General features: G+C 40.7%; 1 protein-coding gene across 7 annotated transcripts in view; it reads right to left on the bottom strand.

Annotated features, from left to right (window-relative positions):
- The window catches only part of LOC134619074 (TOX high mobility group box family member 2-like), an 84,343-nt gene that overhangs the window by 43,601 nt on the left and 18,681 nt on the right, over positions 1–22,061 (bottom strand). For 3 of the 7 annotated variants that reach the window (XM_063464799.1, XM_063464800.1, XM_063464804.1), the window contains exon 2: positions 8,284–8,376. The exons of the other annotated variants lie outside the window; for them this stretch is intronic. In XM_063464799.1, coding sequence (XP_063320869.1) covers positions 8,284–8,376 — 93 coding nt within the window. The remainder of the gene's footprint in view (positions 1–8,283; positions 8,377–22,061) is intronic. 7 annotated transcript variants of the gene reach the window in all.

Here is a 22,061-nt window from a genome sequence, read left to right as displayed (position 1 = left end):
TCTGCCTGAGACAAGGGCCTCATTAAGCAGTAATTACACACATGTTGTTTTCGGCAAACATCTCTATTTGGATTGCTTTGCATGGTAATTGTTCAGCAGGGACCACTGCTCGCGATGTTTCCCTCCGTGGCACACGTGGTGCTGGTAGAGAGGAATAAAAACATGGAGAAGAAGGGAGGGGTAGAGAGAGCGAGAGAGAGGGGGGAAGGAGAGGGGGTGAGAACAGAGAAAAATAATAATAGGCTGTGGAAGAGAGACAAATTGAGAAATAAAGAATGCATACATGGGAGAGAAGGAGGATGAGTAACACAGAGGCAGAACAGAGGCAACCTAAAAGGATGAAGGCAATGCTGAGGCAGTAAATGGAGAAAGACAATGAATAAATGACAAAAAAAGGAGGTAGACAGATTCAGTGTGAAAAGAAAATGAGGTGGAGCTGTGGAGAGGGCATAAAAAAAGAGAGACACATAGAATGAGTAAATTAGGTAGAGAAGTGAGAAAGTAAAGACAGTGACAGAGAGAGACGGAGAGACAGAGTCCCAGAACTAGGTCATGCCGTGCAATCATCGAGCGTTTCAAAAATAATGAAGCCACAAGGTGGAAGTAATGCTAACTAGCATATCCAGGGAAAACATGTAATATTTACACAGTGGTAATGGGGCAATACAATGCTGGGATCTTTTCATCTTGGGAGTATATTTTTGAGACAGCTGATGACGGGATTGGAGGCAGAATTACAGAGTCCGCTGAGGATCGCGTTTGATTGACGGACAACACGAGCCTTCTAGGAAACATCTGTTTGTGAAGAGGGTGGGGTGGAGTTCAACTGCTCTGGGTGTCTGTGTGACGCCCAAACTGCTCAGTGATTAGAGAGACAAATCACCTTGTAGTAATGAAAAATGTCGAAAGCTACAAAGCATCATGACAATTTGGCCGAATTTACACAACTGGACGTAATTATCTCAAGTACACAATCACATGCCTGCTAATATTAGCGGCCGCGTTTATTTCAGGTTCGGTTCATAAAGCATTTTATTACAAGCCTGTCTCTAAGGGCTGCAGGAATTGTGAAAAGTACATAAGTACATTTATGTTACTACTGGGCTGCAGGGCTGCCCCATGAGCACGAGCTCTTGCTTTTCTGCCGCAGGCACAACTCTTTGCGCTCGCTGAGTGGCAGTAGCACATTCAGCCGTCCGCACCGCAGCTGAGCCATTTTACTTTCTTTCAAGTGATCACTTTGCATGTAAATATATCCAAATTGGCATTATCTGTAACATAAGTGTATGGTAATTTTTGTCAGAGGATGTCAAGGTTATAAAACTCAGGATTTCAGCAGTGCAGAAGTGCATCTTGGAATCGGCTGCCTGTTAACGAGGGAGTCTTAATTGGTCACATTCCTGTCATTATTTCACACTTGTTCCATTGTCTCATAAGCAGAAATATGTAAATGAGAAGAGCTTTATTGGAAATTTGCCTGTATGAAAATACAGTATATGTCAGCACAGAGAGTAGGAGAGACGCAAACAGCTGGCTGAACTAGCTAGAATGCAAATACGGTGCAGTGATGTCATGGATATGCTAAATAGCATATGGCATTATCTGAACTGGCTTCCCACTGAAAGTTAATGACACTTCCAGAAAATGGTGTGAGGCAGTACATTTGTCAAAAAGAGTAGGAAACCTCCGTCACAGTGTCTGTGACATCTCCAATGTAACTTTTATTTACTACTAAACATTTAGCCCACATAGTAGAAATGAGCAACATATATAGGTCATGTGTCACCGGTCAGTCACAAGAATATAAATAAATAAATAAATACTGGGATGTGATTAGTTTGAAGAATTTTATGCTACTTGTCTCTTTTTCCAGCTACACTTTAAAGGGAAAATGTCTCATTCAGCTGACATACTAAGCTTTCATATGCAATGCATTATATCAAATTATACATTACTAACCATGGGTACAGAATAAACTGCTCAAAACTTAATAAACTTATAGATTTACAACATTAGAACGATCTATGTCAGCTGTAAAGTTTTAATGTTGTTAAAACATGTATATGTATAGATAACAACAAACCAATTATACAGTATAGACAAACATGATAGATTTCCCTATGATTTCTTTCATTATGACAGCAGAACTGCATTATCATAGAACATTACCCCCACTGGGGTTTACCGCCTTATTAAATATCACAGCACAATGCCAGTGGCCGCAGATACAATCAGATATCGGCGGCAACTTTGCACGTTTATGCAATCAACACCCTACAGACCTTTGTAATATATGTAAAAGCATTCAAAAAGGAAAAACTGTATAGAACCCCCCCCCCAATACATTATCATGTTAAAGAACAACCCGCAATAACTTTTTTTTTTTTTTTACTTTTTCAGTTAATAAAAGAGAATCTATAAGCAGAATATGTAATATTTGTGACTTTAAAAGCCTTTGCCAGTACACCAAGTCTCTAAAAATAATTCTCTCACCGAGCGGAATTAATAAGCCCAGAACAGTACACAGCTATTCTGTGAAGAAAGGGGTGTGGTGGTGGTGGTGGTGGTGAGGGCTCATGCAATATGTATGCCTGTTTGAGCACCCTTCTTCCTCATCTTCCCCCTCTTCTCTTTATTTCTTTTTTACATCCCTCTCCCCCTCTCTCTCTTCCTCTCTCTCTCTCTCTCTCTCCCTCTCTCTCACCAGTCCTCTGTTCAATTAAGCCGTAGGAACCTGAACCTGAGACAATGTGGCTCTGGATTTGATGTTGCCCGACTTGTCAGTGCTGGTTCAAAGCCACAAAGGATGACAGACAGAAAGACTAAAAAAGTAGAGGGAAACAGATGCAGAGGAAAGAAAGACAGAAAGAAAGAAAGTGCTGTAGTGCTGTAGATTTTCAGAGTTACATAGGAGGAGGAGAGAGAAACAGCAAAGAGAAAAGACACTATAGTAACAATTCTGGTGTTGCGCCACGCCCCAAGCAAACAATGAACATAGGCAAACAATGAACATGGCACACACACACACACACACATACACACAAAGACACACACAAAGCCCATAAAAAGCACAGCCTGTGGCCATGGCGACACATGCTCTGTTGTCGTTAGATAAGGGAAACAGGGCCTCTTCCTGGGTGTGAGAGTTTGATCCTGCGCACACAGACACACACACTAAACACACTACACCCACACGTGCATGTGCAGAGTGAGCTGCAGCACCACTAGGGTCACATCCACAACGCCGCGCATCTTATGTACCCTCACCTTTATCACCTGCATGGTTCATTTTCATATGCAAAGCTCAGGCTATGTTTATCTGAACACACTGTGCTCTGGTCAGTGGACCACACAGAGCATGGTCAGATATTGACACAACACACGGAGCAGCTTCTTGTATATCTCAGCTGATTTTGATGGAATTTTTGTTGGAGTTATATCTGGCTTGGTGCCATCTTACATAGTATTTGTTTATAGGACTGGAGAGTACAAATTGTTCTAGTGTTACATTCCTCAAAGGAGAGTTTCAGAAGCATCACAAGACATGTTTGCTTACCTCTTCCACGGCTGCCGTTTAAGAAATATTTGGCTTTATTTTTACTGATTAAGCAATCCATCAACTCATAACTAGTCAAACAACATGTGCTAGTGAAACACAATGAACCCTTCCCACCAGAAGCAACTTAAACACTCACACACGTACAAACACACACACACACGCACACACAGACACACACAAAGCTCCCATTCATCTACTCTGCAGTTGTACTGGAGCAACCACAAAACAGAAATAACAGTTAGCAGCAAAGGTGGTGAGAGGTGGGAAGGGAGATTGAGACTGCGCGGGGAGGAAGGGGTGTGGGGGGAGTGGGGAGGGTGGGGTAGGGTGGGGGTGGGGGCGGGCGGGGAGACAGGTCGGTTGATGCTAAATAAGGTTTTGTTTCCACCCTGAACTTGGGTTCGCTGTGACTTGGTGAGTTTACGGCACGATAAAAATCTCAACGGCGATGATAATGTAGTTCACACCTTTTAATGGAAATATCAGGTTGACAGATTTCGAGAATGTAATGAAATTTTATGTTTTGCTTCTTTTTTTTCCTGTTTTCTGTTTTCAAAAGTCAGATAAGATCTTTTTTTTTGTTCCAAATGCAGGTACACAAGGCAAAACCAAACATAAGATAACTGTGCTGTGTCAAATAGAAGCTTACAGTACTTCGTGCTTGCATTTCCACTGTTGTATCTTAAAAAAGCCTATAATGAGCTAAGCATAAGCACTGGGGAATTTCCTATTTTAAAGATGTTTTGCTCATTTTATACATACAAGAAGCTTAATTTATCTGGTTATCTCATTAGGGTCATTGCGAATGCTTTTTTTAATGTTTCACAGGGTTAGCAAAACTATAAAGTAGTTTTTTTTAAGGTTAGAAAAAGAAATAGGTAAATGTTACGTGTAATTACCATTGTGCATTCAGCTATTCAGCTTATGCTCACTGTTAGAGAAGGCTAACTCATTCTTACTGTATGGGAAATGAGGTTAACCATGATTCAGCGTTCTCTTCGGTATATCCTACGTTACCATACGTTCGTGCTAACACCCCAGCCTCTGCGTCTCTCTCTTTCTGTGCACCAGCCGCAGAGTTTCTGTGTCACAGAATTAGCGAGATCTACACCTATGCAGCTGATCCGTCCTGGTCAAAAGGTATCCATCATGAGTGTGTCACTGCTTTTAAGTGGAAAATTTCTATTTAGTTCACGCTTATCTGAGAACGCGTCAGTTCTCAGAAAAACGTTTTTTTTTTCTTTCAACTTATTATTTTGGTTTTCTGCTCATTCTCTCTCACGCCTCTCATCTGTGGTGTTTTCTTTCAGAGAAAATCATTCCTCCAGGAGTCAAGGAAGAACAAAATAGAGATAATGTTGCTACATACACTCACCTACTACACCTGTTCAACTGCTCATTAACACAAATATCCTATCAGCCGATCACACGGCAGCAACTCAAAGCATTTAGACATGTAGATGTGGTCAAAATGACCAGCTGAAGTTCAAACTGAGCATCAGAATTGGGATGAAAGGTGATTTAAGTGACTTTGAACATGGCATGGTCTGATTATTTCAGAAACCTACTCAACTTTGAAGCAGATGGCCTACAGCAGCAGAAGACCACACGGTCACCTAAGAAAGGGAAACTGTGGCTACAATTTGCACGGACCATTTGACAATAGAAGAGTAGACAAATATTGCCTGGTTTGTTGCCTCCAGCGATGGTTCGCACAGAATTTGGTGTGATCATGAAAGCATGGATCCATCCTTCTTTTAATCAACTGTCCAGGCACTTTCTGAGTCTTAGTACCTACTCAGCATCATTTAACTTCCCAGTCTACGTGAGTATTATTGTTTACTATGTCCTTTGGTGCAAGTTTGTAGCTCAAAAGCCAACTGATTTTCTATATAAACAAACCCACAAGCATTAGGTCAAAGGACCACCTTGTTCGAGGAAGCATGTTTGTACTGTGTCAAAGATATGTCAACGTATGGTTTGTTTGTGCACAGTTGTGGTTTGCATACACTCATTGTGAGCATGAGTGTCATGGCAATTTTGGGTTTTGAATGATGTCTTTGAACTTTTCTTTTTCTAGAATGGTATGATTGTACAGTACACATCTTTAATGACATGCACAAGTTCAAACTCATTTTAGATTTTCTCTTAATTCTACAAGATCAAAAGTATACATGCAGGCTCACATACATATATACACCCCTACTAATATTTGGTCAAATGTCCCTTAGCAAGTTGTACCTCGACCGTATGCTTTTGGTATACATCAACAAGCTTCTGTCATAATTCTGACTGGAGCTCTTCTTGGCAGAGTTCATTTAAATTAGTTGGTTTCCTGTCACAGACCCAGTCTACAAATCTTCAACAGGGTTGAGGTTGGGGCCTTGGGAAAATTAGCCATATAGTATGGGGGCTATATGTATACATTAACCCTCTGTGGTTGAGAAAAAAAATCTAATTTATAGTCAATAAAGATGTATGCTGTCCACAATTATTCTGTACTGTACAATCAAAGGAACAGTTAGAAATAATCAAGAACTCATTAAAAGCCAAAAATTACCAGGACGTTCATCCTGATGATGAGTGTATGTAAACCACAACTGTATTATCAGTCGGGGGATGACGAGTGTACAACAAGTCAAGCAGTTAGCAAGTCAACTACCTGGCTAACTAATGCTTGCTATCCTTTTCAGTTGCTGAAGAAGCTAGCGGTCTCTCCTGTAAAAAAACAAACAAACAAAAGAAACATTTTTTTTAGCAGACTTTATAGGAGCTACTCAAAAATATGGTCCTTATTTCAACCATGATATGTAGTAGCTGTTTTTCGACCTAAGGCTCATTAAAACAGAAGACTTCCAGCACGTTGTCATGTCCCACTAAATGCTCCATCAGAGGGTAAACATGAAAAAGACTGGCAGATCAAACTGTAACAACATGCTCAGACTCGAAGTGGCAGTTCCAACTCCAGCAGACTTTATTTTAGCTGAAAGACAAAATTATTTAGGCTCTCACAAGTTATTTATATGATTTGTCTATCTAGAAAAGTACGCGGTCAGTATTCATAGATTTCTTATGCAAGCAGTTCAACTGCAGTTCCAACCAGTTTTGAGAAAAATAACCTTAAAACAATACGTTAAACATTTATCCTTTTCAAGGATTTCCACCCCTTGTATGAACCTTGATTAGTATCTGTCTGTCTGTTCAGTATATGTATCAGAGTGCAAAAGAGGTCACAGCCATGAAACGAGCCACGTGCAAGCGCATGTGCAGAGGTATAACAGAAGAATTCAAATGTCAGACCAAGGTGCCACCCACACGGCCTCCCTCAGCTTACTGTGGTAGCCTTCAACGGCCTGTCGGCTAACCAGTCCTGGGAAACACCTTCCTAGCATCAAGCACAACAGCATCACATGCAACTAGCAGCTAGCAGGTGCTGTAGTACTGTACTGCTATACTTAACAACGAGAGGAAAGTAGTTATCCCACCAGACTACCTGACATTCGCTGTCTGTGGTGGTGTGAATGTGTATTTGCACGTTTGTGCATGTGTGTGCACAGTATGCGTGTCCGTACAGTATGTGCATGTCACTAGGTGAGTCTTTGTCAGTGAGGTTTCTCTGGCAGCAGGAGAGGATGCAGAGCACAAGCCACTTTTAACTGACTGGGGTAAACAGTGATGAGAGAAGATAAAGGGCAGAGTGAATGTCACATTACCCCAGCCCTTTGCTTCTGCTCACCACAACATCAGATAACTGCTGCAGGAAAAAAAAAGTCTGGTTTCCTCTAGCATATAATTGGTTATCTCATTGCGATCTACTGTTCTCTTGCCTCTGCACAGAATGAAGTATAAAGAGCAAAGGGAGAAAAAAAAAGTCTAAAGTTTGACTGTTCAGTCAGTGACTAAAATAAATCATTACGAGCGTAGGAAAGGCACCAATCTATTTTCATGGTGGTTGCCACAGATTTAAACATTTAGCACAAAAAACAAATAAACAAAGAGAACACCTGACAACAAGGTGGTGTTGTTTTCGCTTTCAAACAACCTATTAGAATAGCACAAGCAACGCAACATAGATAGGTTAACACACAACACGTTGACTTGACTAGATAGGGAAGTAATATTGATTATCAGCAACAATATCTAACAGCTTATTAGCTCAGAGTTAAGTAAACAGATAACATTTCATATGAAATGAAGCTATGCATTAAAAAAACAAGGTCTGTTAGAAAGAACTTTGGTATATTCTGTCTAAAAGACAGTTTTTGTTATAAAGAGCCTCATGAGATCTTTAAATAAAAAGTAAAGTTAAACTCTAAACATGTTAAACGTACTTTATTCAGAGTTAATGTGTCTCTTTGGATGCGACCTGATCATAGCATAACACATCACCATGTGACCTGATCATAACAACTACAGAGGCGTATTTCGCACCTTCTTCATGTTTTCACACATACCGTAATTAAGAAACTCCTGACATGATTTGTAAATTCCAGTAAAACGGTTGCCTTTGAATAGAGACACTATAAATGATACATATGTGTTCACACATTTGTGTATAAAACATATATGTGAAGGTTCTTATAGGGAGCTCGACATAAATACGGAGAGCAATTTCATCTCAGCATAAAGCCTCCAGAACTGACCAGGGCCCAGGATAGAACCTTGAGGTACACTTTTCTAAATCAACCGGCTAGGGAAAAAATAAGGGGGCTTGGCTATCTCACCACAGCAGTGGGTAGTCTTTTCCTAGATGGATTGATGGCCGGAGAGGGGGCAGTGTGGAGCCTAACCCCTCGCTCACCCACACTGTACCGGGCCTGTGGTTAGAGAGAGCGAGAGAAAGAGAGAGACAGCGAACAGGAAAAAAAGAAGAGAAAGAGAAGACAAAAGCAGAGAAGGAAAGGAGACGGCAGGGCTTTAGATTGCAAGGTACAAGCAGGGCATTTGTAAAGGGAACATGTCAAGCCCTCCCGCCCTCTGTCGTGAACCTTTCTCTCCTTCTCCCTTTCTCCGGTTGCCCTGCTCTTCCTCTAGTACGCCGCGCACGCGTGGAGGGGGAGGAGTAACGACATGAGAATTACACAGTGACATGCAGCGCTGTGCTACGGGAAGAATGGAGGTTAATGAGCTGACATACCCTCCACCTCGAACACGCCTCCTCCCCATGCCAACCTCCCTGCTCTCTTTCACACGCTGACAAGCATGTACACAAAAACCCCGGCAAGACAGTGAGGAGTGAAAGCTGGCAGCGAGACAAGTTTTGGTGCACCAAAGGAATGTGGCAAGAGCGCAGTTTACACTCTCTTCACATACAGTGCACACAGCTCACAGCTGTAGCTGGGTTATGAACAACTGTGAACGTGAGCTAATGTAATTTACATTAGAAATATGGCCTCAGCTAATGCAATCAAGAACTGGGAAGATGCAAGACTCGTTATGCATCAGAAATCAGAGGCATAAAAATATCTGGCAAAAAGTCGCTGTTAAAATTCCTACATTTGATCATACTTGTACTGTACTATACTATAGGTGAAGGGACGCCAACAGCAGAATGGAGGCAGCAAGTGAAGCAACAGGTCCACTCTGACTTGCAAAATAATGTGAAATTTAAAAAAAAAAAAAAGAAGTGGAGAAATTTAGCCGCGCTGGGACTCACATATATCTGGTATTATGAGGATTCATCCTCTCCTGGCTGTGAAAGTATCTACCAGCGTGTCAAGAGCATTTATTTCTTCATTCATAACCCATAAAAAGTTACGCTGCTCATATAGCTAAAAGAAACATTCAACCACAAGTTTTACCAACTTGCTAAACACTATAAAATACAAATAGATAAAACAGCCGATTTATTAAGGGACAATTGTATTTCGTGTCCAGACCACAAACCAAAGGCTATACATATCATTCTCTTACTGCAAAGAGCATAGACTTCTGTGAATAACTGATTAGGCCTTCAGATTCTCAACCATTTCTTGGTTGTCACGTGGTGATGTGTGGGTGTATAATATGTTAAATAAAACCTCAGTGGCCTTTAAGTTGCATCACCAGAAAACCAACACGCAAAGGTGACAATTTTTACCAGATAAGAGTCCATGGGTGCTCAAGTATGCACAGACACAAATAACACAGAGGGGTAAAAAAATAAAACCCAAAAAACAGCCGGCTTCAAAGGAACGTTTCAGAAAAACTTTCAGCAAAGAAAAACTTAGCTGAACACCAAGTTCCTACGAGCACCGGTGAAATTCACACGACCACATCTAAAGATAGGTGCAGGTGCACTAAAACACTGAAATTGTGACAATTTTGTTTATTTTCCAAATCTGCAGTTGCCTAAACTGTGTATAGCCTGTTCATATGGCTCAATTTCATCCATCTATTGATTGGTTATAGGATGCTACCATTTAGGGATAGAGACAAAATGTCTCTGCATGCATCCTGCTGCAGTTGATGTGCCTTAATTACCTGAAACTAAATGAGTGAAAAGCACAAGAGTAACAAAACAGCGTCTAAGAAATGAAAGAACTTTAGCAAAAGCAGAAATAGAATTGATAATGATGCAGCGACACAGCTCCGCAGAGCTTGAAAACAATGGAAGATGGATGGTTAGTCATTAGCACCCATTGTGAATCTTTCAAGTGAGTAATTTGTGGGAAGGCTTGTGCATTTTTAATAGTCTTAAACTGAAGAGCCCTAAGAACACAAACTCCATGAAATAATAACAGGCATTTCACCTTAGCACTATCCGAGCCTCTCAATTATTTACCACTAATGAATTGCCTTGGGCAACATTCTTCCTAAGTACAATATCAACCATCCCAGAGAGCCTGAATCAGCTCACTCAAATACTTAAATACATTTACTCAATTATGCTCACTGTCCCCGCAATTAAAGAGCCAAGAATGTCAAGCTGTTTTCTGCTTGCTGTCTCGTATGCTCTGATTCAGCCTTGATATTTCAGCAAAACTCTTCCCCCGGATAGCAATGATTAATTGATAAAAACATTTTCACAGAAATTGCAACAACCAGATTCGTGGCTTTTTCTCTGTTTTTGCATCTGTGGTGTGGGTGATGCTAAAAAAAGCATGTTAGCTGTTAGCAGCGACATATCAGAAACGCAGGCTAGCAGACACCATCTAAAACACCAGTTGCAATGGCGTACGTATATGTGAGTGTTAGCAAGTGTTTATAAAAGCACATGCTTTATATCTGTTCACGTGGAGTGACAAACCGTGTTATGCTCTATTATTGCATTCAACATTTTTATCACCGCACGATCGGAGAAAAATCACACCCATGTTATTTCCACTATGTAACAGATCAGGTCAGGCCTGACTAGCTTTAGTCAATTCCATGCTCTCCAGCTGTAAGTCTCTGGCTGTAACTACACCAGAGAAATTAATGCGCAAAGGATCCCGTTCCTAGACAGCTGGTAGTTGTAAATTCCTATCAGGGAATTAAAGAAATGTATAAAAACAAAAAGAAAACACCAAATAAAAAGGAGGGTGCGAGAGAGTTTGAAAGAAAACATATACAATTTTCATTTCAACTGCTTTAGGGATTAAGGCTCAGGGCTCTAGAAAAAAAACTGCATTAAAATAATCCACCATTTGCATGTTTTATCTCACAAAGGAGGCTCACATAGACACACATATGCAACAACCCCCACTCTCCCTCCCTACCTCCCTTTTCCTCCTCCCCCATTCTGTTTGAGCACACACACACGTGCGCGCACACACACACACACACATCACACATGTACACGCTGCCATCATTAAACACACTCGCACACACACACACACATCGAGATCAACCTGCTGCCATCTGCTCCACGCGCTCTGTACAATCCTTGCAGAATACATTATTCACTACAATACATCACATCACATTCCCTCAATGTCATAGCCTTGTGCTTGAGGAAGACTCTGTGTGTGTATGTGTGTTGCGAGTGTGTGTGTGTGTGTGTGTGCATGCGCGTGTGAAAGAGAGAGAGAGAAGATTTGCTCTGTTATACGGTAGAGTGGTAGAGAAAATTAAAGACAGTTTTATTTGGCTTTTAGGTGAAACAAGACTGTCAGCAAAACTCGTGTCTGTTACTAGGCCAGATTAAAAATCCAGACAAGGATGTCAGTGCATGAAAGTGAAGGATAACAGCTACTGAGAAAGTGAGAGGAACTGACACATACAAGCAGGAGAGAGAGAGACAGAAGGCAGGAGTTTTGCTTTTTGTTACACACTAGGGTCTGCTTTCGTGAAGGACATTCCTCTCAGAGAGTTATCAGGTGTCAAAAGTATGATTTAGCATTTCTCCAAATGTAAGCACATTTTTCACAGTTCATTAACGTGTTGACATTATGCTTTATATCCCTGTTTTTACTGAAGGGGAAGTCGGGGTCGTACTGCACGGTTTTATTCGATGTGGAGCAACTTTTGGTTTCTGAACTTAGTGGAGAGGAAGAGAACACTGGAATAAAGCGGCATTTATCTAATGGTCCACCAGTGGAAAATTACGGCACACACACACACGCACAGTAGCTTGGACTTCAAGTCTCAGAGATGACGTAGTTGTATTTGACTTTGAGCAAAGACCTGGAAGAATGAATTCATGTTGGGTTTAGTCTGTTTTTGTTATTTGTTAATACGAAAAATCCCAGTTTTATGACTTTTTAATGCAGCGACTCTGCATTTGTATTATTTACTTTACTCTAATTGCTTCACTTGATTTCATTTGAAAGATAAATACAGAAACATCAATTACTTTTTTTTTTGCTTGTTTACATTTGTATCTTTTCTCCCTATCGTTTCTTATGCGCAAACCATGAACATGTTAATGCATGTGTGTCGCTATGTGCGGTGGCAGAGCGGAGGGAGGGAACAGCTGGCAGGCCCACACTCGACCACGTATTGACCTGTTTTGCATTCACCTGTTATTCAACCTAATGTTTCCACTTGGCTCTGCTGCAGCTGAGCTACAATTAAGCTCGCTGTGCGCGCAAGGGAAGGAAGTCTTGAGTAATTTTTTTTCAAAGCAGTTTGTCAAACTTCCCCAAATGTCATTCTGCCCACTGTCTTAAAATTAATGTTTTTTACTTTAACTTTCCCACTCCGAAGAGAAGAGAGGCGAGACATCTAACCCTTCTGAGATCTACAGTAGCTATAAATGTGGCCTATATTCACACAGCGCTAAATTCTTTTCACTTGATTCACGTAATCTGATTGCAGATAATTAGCCTCTGAAAATGTTACTTGCCTTTCTAAACCTCATGAATGACAGAAAACGCTGCTGCATCCAACCCTTCCCTTATCTGCTCTTCACTCGGCTACTCCGCCTCCTCTCGCTTTTTTCCCACCCTCCATTTCCCCCTCCCTCCTCTTTTCCCAGATGCCCTCTCAGCTCTTGCTTGTGTTTGGGCTGCAACTGCGAGGGGTCACTGCCTGCCTTGTCTCACACGTGGAGCACTGAGAATGTGCGTGTGTGTGTGTGAAAGAAAGACAGCACACACTTGTCTATGGATAATTATATGAATGAGAGCGTAAGAACATCAAAAAAAAGAAAGAAAGAAAAAGAAGTGTGTAAGTGTGTGAATTTAGCCTGATGTGTGTGCAGTTGAGCCTGAGTGCCTTTCCCACTGTGTGTGTTTCAAAGTGTTTCAATGTGTGTGTGTGTGTGTGTGTGTGTGAGTGCGTGCGCCTTGCGAGCTCAGTGCCAGGTCTCTCTAATGAGTCTGTCAGGCGCTGTTAGCGACGGCGTGCTCCCCTGGCTCAGCGCACTCCTACAGACACACTGTGATTAGCCGGGCCAACGGCACGCCACCGGGCCAGATTAAACACTCACCACGCCGCCAGGGAACACACACACAGAAACACACACACACACATACACTCAGCACAGTACACATTAGAGCAAAGCATTACAGTTGCTCTCATAGACACCACACACAGACGTACTTAGATACACAGCTTCATCATCGTTGTTCCTATTAGTCTGCAACATGTACTTGCCCTCTAGAGCCAGGTGTGGATGCCACTGGAATTGAAAATTAATGTGAAATATAAACATAATACAAGCCACCTATGGCACAGGCAAGAACATGCTAGCATTTCATTAATCTCCGTGCCGCTATTGAATTCCTGTCTGCTGCTAATCTTGAACATCACTCAGAATTAAGGCCAAACCTTCTGGCTCCAGCAGCTTTCAACATCTTCATTAAAGCGACATAATTCACTAATTACAGGTAATTACCCTTTAATGAACAGTCCAGATGAATGAGCAGATATGCAGAGGAGGAGCAGCCACGAGGAGATATCCTTTTTCATTCCTCTAGGCCAAGAGCGGACTCTGAATGACCGGGTCCTACGACTTTGATCAGAGACAGCGGCCTAGTAAGAACGGACTCGGCTGACACATGTACACACTACGACCACTCGTAGAAATGTAGACACACCTGCACTTGGCAACGTCTGCTGGTCAAAGGTTGCAGATGAACTGTGCGCAGATGACTCAATTTGAATACATTTTTTCCAGTTTTCGTGTCTGTCCCTCAGTCTGCCCGTATATCTATGGAAATTCACCCCTACGAGTAGTTTAGCTGTTGTTTATCTGAAGCAAATGTCATCTCCAATCTACTATTTAATGTAACACATTTTAAAGGACTGCTGTGCTCTTGCTAAGTTGATTTTATAAAATCATTGGTTCTTATCCCATGGCGTCAAATACTGCTGCTCTGTCAGATGCTGAACAGATAAACACAAGGTGTCCTTGGAGTGGAAATATTAGACACTGGGAGATAAGGGTCCTCTTTTAAAGAGTGATAAAATCTGCACTAGGATGTTAGAGTCACCCAAAAGGCTCACTTTATTTTTACCCAGTGATTTGCTTTATTTCCCACTTTGCATCTATTTCTAACTAAACACTAAAAACTACTCAGCTAGGTTTGGGCAGTTTAGGTTTAGGAGGACAGGGTTTTAGCTGAATTATCCACTTTTGCAATTTCAACCCTCTGCATTGAAAGTGACTATGTAAATGTTATGCCAAGGGCTCGTTTACAAGCGTGGCCTGATCTCAGTACCAGTATAACCTGAGGGGTTCGTTGCTCCGAAGCCAAAGGACAACCTTGTGTGTTCTGTATAAGTCGCCGGCACCGTATAATAGAGCAGAGTTCTGAATGGGCCGATCCAAGACAATAAAAGTGGCTGTTGGGTGACCTTATTAAAAACTCTTGTAAAATCGTACACTTTATAGTCACTTTACCCTTAAAGGATCTTTAAATTCACGAAGCAATGCTATTTTCTTCCAGTGTCAAGCTCTACAACAGTGTGCAACTATGTTTGTGTCAATTGAATCACTGCAGACTAACCCTGTCATCAACCTGAGTGCGAAAAGCAGTGTTGAACCCAACATGAAATGTGGGTTTTCCCTGTGTCAATATTTAGCAGGACTATTACTGACACTGTTAAGAAGTGAGATGTATGACATATTTGAGGCTGTAATGTGTTTAAGTGGGCAGCTTTTCGAACAGTGAAGGTGTAGGAGGTGTAGACTGTAAAGTCAGAACAGAGCACTGCTCAATGTTCCTTTGTTGTTTAACTAGAGGAAACAAAATCTTTTTTTTTCATTCTGCCTCTCTCTCTCTCTCTCTCTCTGAAAAGGAACAAGCGAAAAATGAGATTGATCTAACAACTTGCCAACAGTGAAGTTTCTTATCTCGGGCTTGCAGAAGAAAGTCCCTACAAGAAGAATGTGCACCAATTTTCCTCTCTTTCTGATTCTTCTCCTCCCCCTCTTTTACCGTCTCTCGTGCCAAGTGGCCTATTTTTACCCCTCCATGTGGCATCTCAGGGTTTTCCTTGTCACCGCCACGTTTCCTGTCATCGTGTGTAGGTACAGTTGAACAGTGCAGTTACTGAAAAGGCCCTGACACTGACTGTTTCTCTGTCTTCTCAGATGTGGTCACAGATCTTTGTCTTCACATCCAATGCACTGCTGCCTTTTTTGTCTTTCACACCCTATAGTTTATTCATTTTGAAAAATCGTCTCTGTGCTATGCTAGACTGTTCAGTTAAAGCAGGAATATTGGTCTTTATCCACTATTTGTTAGCCATACATTCATTTTTCTATAATTTATCTGAGTTTGGGTCATGGGGGCAGCAGTCTAGGCAAAGATCTTCAGACCTACCTCACCCTCCTCCATCATCTGGGGGGACACCGAGGCCAAATCAGCCGAGAGATATAATCTCTCCAGTGTGTCCTGGGTTTGCCCTAGGCCTACTCCCAGTAGGAAATCCTTTAAAACCCCTCACCTAGGAGGCATCCAGCAGGCACCCTAGTCAGAAAAATGAACTACCTCAGCTGGCTACTTTTAGTGTGAAGGTGTAGTGTTTCTGCTATGAGACCCACCCGAATGTCTCTAAGGGAGTGCCCAGCCATCCTTTTGAGGAACCTCATTTTTAACGCTTGTATCCGAAATCATCATTTTTTTAGTCTGTACCCAGAGCTCGTGGACATAGGCGATCTTACGGCTGTAGATTGACTAGTAAATCAATAACTTTGCCTTCACACTCAGCTCTCTATTTACCACAACAGACCGCCAATCCATTTGTCCACTCCTCTCACTCAAGACACTTAAACTCCCCCACTTGCAGAAGCAACTCCTTCCTCCCTGACCCGGATTGAGCACTCCCCTTTTCCAGCTAAAGATCGTGATCTCAGACGTGGAAGTACTAGAGAGCCTAAATCCTTCGGTCATAGGATTAGGATTAAAATATTTATACCACACAATGTATAGCCCACTTTGTTTACAATATAATCTAATCATTTGTGCATGGGCCTATTTATCATATTGCCATATGCAACAACACAACACTGTGTGCTTCCTCTAGCAGAAATGTGCAGCATGTGATATACTGTACTGCGTGGCACAAAGGAATAATTGTGTTCTGGTCCTAGGAGAGTTGCAAGAGGAGAAATATCAACACAGGATGTATGGCTCCCAGCCTTATAAGACAATCCAGTTATGAGTGAGACCAGCTCATGGAGATTACAGCCATGTCCCGAAATACACAATATCCAGTGATTTGTAGACATTTACAGTGTACAAAGTGTCTAAACTGCTGGAAATTGCAGTCTCAAGAGTCGACCGGTCAGTTATTTGGTTGATATGCTCTCATCCGAATAAGCAATGGTTGGTCAATGGTCAGTGTTACTCTCACATGGAGAAAAGTGCTACATCAACAGCCTTTCAGGGTTGATCCATTGTTTTTGGAAGCAACTGACTATGAGAAACTGGGTGTTTGTTTTTTAAATTGGTTTTTAACTAATTGAAACCAGGTCAATGAAGCTGTTTTGTGTCTGCATTATGTTAAAGGAGATCACCAAAAAGTCAAACGTAAACTTTGTGACAGCTCAGATCACAGGAGCATCAGTTACAGCGAGACTAAGCTGGAAAATTTACAGTGTATCACGATGGGCATTCTGAAATGAAAGGCCCATTCATTTAATATAGGCTATCTGTGTTTTCTGTAGATCTTATCCATATGAGCACGTGGTTTCAGTATGCTGTTAGACAAGCAGGCTGCAATGATGACTTTGACATCAACAACAAATGTGCCTTGGGATAACATTTTGAAAGAATATAACTGATGCTGTGAATAACATTTAAGTTGCAATGAATTTAGGTGAGCAGCTTTTATGAACTGTGAACGTGTAGGAGGTGTTTGTTATTAAGCAATGTGATTTTCAGGATGTAAACTGCGCTGCCTGACCTTTATCGCAGCAGTCTTTTTTTGGCTTTCTTCTGTATTTTTTTTAAGTCAGCCCATATCATGTCATTTTTTGGAAGCATTTTGATACCACCCACCTGAATAACTTTTCTCTCCGCAAGGCAATTAAATTTCAAACCATTCGAAATCAGATCCAGATGCACGTGAGCGACTAAATTTCCTCCACGAAATACAAATATACGTTATATACCGGTCAGACTCAAGATAGTAAACAATGAAATGCCAACAGACAGCCTGAAGTTAGCGGCCTTCTTTGTACTTCACGTCTCCTCTTGTGTGACACACACAGTGCCTCTTTTGTTCTGCCACTCACTGCTCGTGTTACAGTAGAGCTCTAATGCACACAGATCGATAGCATACTTTCCATTTCAACACGCTGAGCTGATGTTCGGACACACAGTTGGAATTGATCCTGTTCTGTCAACACGAAGTTTTAGGTCTGTATGTCTTCTTATGGAAAGTCTTTAAACGAAAAAAAAAAATTAGCTACAATTCACAATTTCACATCTGCTAGCAGCTTAATGTTGACATCTACATTAGGCATTCAATAACGGCATTGCTGATGACATTTGGCAAGGTCGGTGGGGAAACAGAGCTGTGGAAACAACACTACCCATCAACATCAAAACTGAACATGTGGCCCCCTCATATGAATAACATTTTTAAAAAAAAAACCTTCTTTCCCACTCAGAAATTTTATTATTGGAAGAAAAACACACTGAATCAAATAAAACTTTTCCATAACAGCTGTGAATTGATGACTATAAATACCCTAATAAAACCCTCAGTAAAGGCGTGTACACAAATCAGCCACAACGTTAAAACCATGTGCCTTTTTAGTGGTTTAGGTGATTTGCATCCAAACAGAAAAAAAAAGTTGCTTTCAGAGGATCCCACCTCACAGAGCAACTCTAACCCATATGGGCATGGTGGTTGGAGGTTGGATGCAACTCTTTTTTCTGGTGCATTCTGTGGAGGCTTGATCTATTGGAAGAGAGATCTGAATACTGGGCCAACACCTTGGCTGGGATTAAACCAAGTCTAAAGTCAGGATTAAACAGTGCTGTTAAAACCTGACTTTAGGTGGGTGGTACGGATCAAAAGTAGTATCCACATGAATACCAGGGCGCAGTGTTTCACAACAAAAAAGTTATTCACTTCATCTGTTGGTGGTTTTAATGTTGTGGCTGATAAGTGTATATATATATATATATTTTAAAAACACACAAAAAACGCAACATTAACAACAAAAACCCTGGTTTCAGGTAACCTGTCTGAAAAAGAAAACAAAAACCAAACCAGCAAAGAAAAAGTCAATTTCCTTCCCCTACAAGACGTCCAACCCATGCTAGCAGGTTTTTTTTGTTTTTTTTTAAACCACAAGTGAAAGGTGCAAAAACACCAAGCATATTTCAAGTAAGCTAAACTATTAACCTGTACCGGTAGTGTGCAAACTGCACACAGTCTGAAAATACTGTCTTCTGAAACCTTTACTGGCAAGTAGATGTCAGGCTTGCTGCTTACACTCCAACATGTACACAAAGACAGCCGGACTGCAAGATTATCAATATCGAGATCACGATTATTTGTTATTCACTGATTTCTGCTGACAAAAGTGTTTTTATTGTGTCATGTAAACGCCACGTTGCTTTTTAAATCCTTATGCAACAAAATCCGATGCGTCTTGGAAGAAAAAAAAATTGCACCAAAACGTAACAAGAAATCAACAGGAAACTGCCTTCACCTTTACTTGTGCTAAATTAAGAAATACATCTTTAAAGACAAATAAGGTGTTTGTCAGGCCTAAGTGAACCTGTTTATTCACCTTCATGTGTACCTACATGATGGACCTGAGCAAAACTTCTAAAGCCACTTTAAGAAAATAACTGCATGAGTGGGTAACATATCTTTCATCCATTCAGTTGACCATTTTCTCAAAGCCTTTGCTGCTCTCTGAGAATTTATTTCTGGCCACATGCGATTGGTTAGTGGTCATTTGGTATTTCTGAAATGGATCGATACCCTGACGTGCTGTACAGGCTTTTATGAACATCTCAGCTCACGTTTGATGATTCACCTTAGCAACCACCGCATTGTTTTTCTTGGCCTTGCACGCATTCATTATACAGTTTGTGGTGTAACTTCAGGTAGTTGAATGAGTTAGATGTGTTGCTTTGCAGTTCACACAAAGACCTATGGACTCTGCATGTCATTTGCTCTCGGTTGACATCACTTGCAACAAATCTAAAGTATTTCCAAACAGCAGCTGATGATCCACTTCGAGGGACAAGCTGTTGACCTTCTGCTGTGCCTAACGTTTGGATTTTGCTGTATAAATCTGTTTTTTTTTTTTGTGTTACTCATCCAGACTAGTCAAGAAAACTTGCAGGGAAAGGTTATGATGCTCAGGCATCGATTTGCCTTTTCTTTGTGTTTTATTGTCAAATTTTCAATATTGCCCGATCATGTTCATTTAATTTTCTATCACACTCAAAATTGTTCATGAGATAAATAATCTATTAATTTGAATAACTGCACAATCAATACATACCATATTACTGTACAGAAACAGAGGTGTTTATCCTAAGATTTTGGGATAAATTAGTATGTTTCCTGTCTTTACATGTTATGTTACAAATAATTATTTGGGGGAAACACGTTCCTGGAATCAAAACTTAAATGTCAAAGCATGCCACGTACATTAACAAGTCGCCACAGGCTGTACAGCATGTCATTACACCTTTAGACTATTAAAATCTGTCTTTGAAGATCTCAGGTGGCTAATCTACACTGCTGTTTATTAAAAAAATAGCATCAGGAAACAAAAGAATGCATGTCACTTCTTGGCTATAAATCATATAGTGGTCTTTTAAAATGATGCATTGTAGGAGGAAACACTTTAAATTTTTGAAGGTCTCTGCCCACACAACACAGTAGGTGCTTCTAAGACAAAGATAAAATGTTTTCGGTGATAACAATAAAGCAGCTTTTCTTGGTTCGATGAACCAAACCAGCAGTTTCTGAAAGGCAGAGATGGAGACAGAAACAGAGAAACAGAGAGCACTAATCTCATTACCTTCTCTTCCTGGCATGAGAGAATATTCAACCAAAAAAAAAAAAGAAAAAAAAGAAGGAAAGAACGAAAATCAATCGCACATCCCACCATTTCATTTTCCATGTAATTAAATCATTTAAATGTTATAAACAACATGTAAACTCCATCAATGACTTTGAGCCATTTGCATTTTTAATCAGGCCAGATTAATTCTAATAAGCGTGCTGGGCTAAGGCGATGACAGAGCAGGCCTATTGTGTGTCTGTCACACTCATTTAATTCTGTCATTATGTCCCATATCCTATTATGATAATTGGCTTTTTATTCTCAATCAACAACCAGCCAAGGCTATTAAGTAATAATCTCTGACTAGGCCACATTTAACCTTAACCATGATAGAAGTTTGCTACCTTAAAAACAAGCGGCTGATAAAAGCGAAACACAAAAACAGCGCAATGCCTTAGGTTATTCAACCTGGCTAGTTGCTGTAAATGAAAAATGACTGTCAAGAAGCTAGATGTTGACACTTGGCATATGGTGTAAAGCAAACACATTAGACAGAGGAAATAGGTATCACCATCTTCCCCCTAGAAAGTAACTAAGCAGAGAAGACGAATGTGTCTGATGTGTTCAGCCATTTCCTTTGCTGTCTCTCTGGGGAGTCACTTGAAAACCAAATCTCTTAAAAAAAAACAAAAACCTGCAGTTTAATTGAACAACACCACTGCAAACAAACAGGGGGAGACTTTAGCCACGGAGAGAACCAGAAAGCCAAATATCCCAGATCTAAACCTTGAAACGAGCTCCAGAAAAATAAGCAACGGCAAAATATATGTCTTAACGATTCACCGCTGACAGACTGATAGCAGCTGTAAGGCAGAGCAGTGGGATTTCTTTTACTCTTGAACTTCATTCATTATTCATTTAGTTCTGAGTGTTTCCTTAGTCCCCTTAAAAGGAGAACCAAATAAAAATTAAGTGTAATTTCTGGCACTTGTTGCTGGTAGAAGAAAAGCTCTCAGATTTTCTCAACTGTCTTAGAAATGTGAATTCGTTTTGCCCTCATGACCAAATGCCGGATACGGTACTATAGCTGTTCAATAACATGTCTAGCACCACGCTCTCCTGAAAGTACATGTTCTGTACATTAGCATTGCCTTGCAGAGCAAAGAACACCAAAGGCCACAAATAATGTGGGGCATTCATGCAAATATGTAGGACAGAAAGTGCCAGTCACTTATAGTCACTACTCAGGACTTGAAGCAACCCACTTGTGGTCAGGTACATTTTCAGCCTAGTCACAATACTTCCTTGGTGAAGTTATGCTGCATTTCTTTGAAACAGTCAAACAGGAAATGTGCTTTTCAGCTGTCATTGACAGTTATCTGGCGGCCACAATATAATTGTAGAGTAATTAACTGCAATCTACCATTCTGGGAAATGGCGAACATGTAAACCATGGATATGATTTCCAGTCATCAAGGTTAACTCTTGCTTAAGATGGAAATTCATCTAAACCTGCTTAAATGACAAAAGTCTTTTCATAATGTTTTTTTAAAGCTTGAAATTTCAGAAATACATATGCATTTGTCATATTTTAGAACTCAGGTGTAATATTTACACATACAGACATAAATATTAATGCTACAACATAATTTCTCATTATTTTTT

The sequence above is a fragment of the Pelmatolapia mariae genome, linkage group LG20 (genome assembly GCF_036321145.2).
Source record: "Pelmatolapia mariae isolate MD_Pm_ZW linkage group LG20, Pm_UMD_F_2, whole genome shotgun sequence".
Classification (NCBI taxonomy): domain Eukaryota; kingdom Metazoa; phylum Chordata; class Actinopteri; order Cichliformes; family Cichlidae; genus Pelmatolapia; species Pelmatolapia mariae.
The sequence above is the reverse complement of the archived record's forward strand: the minus strand, read 5'-3'. Positions and strand labels throughout refer to the sequence as shown.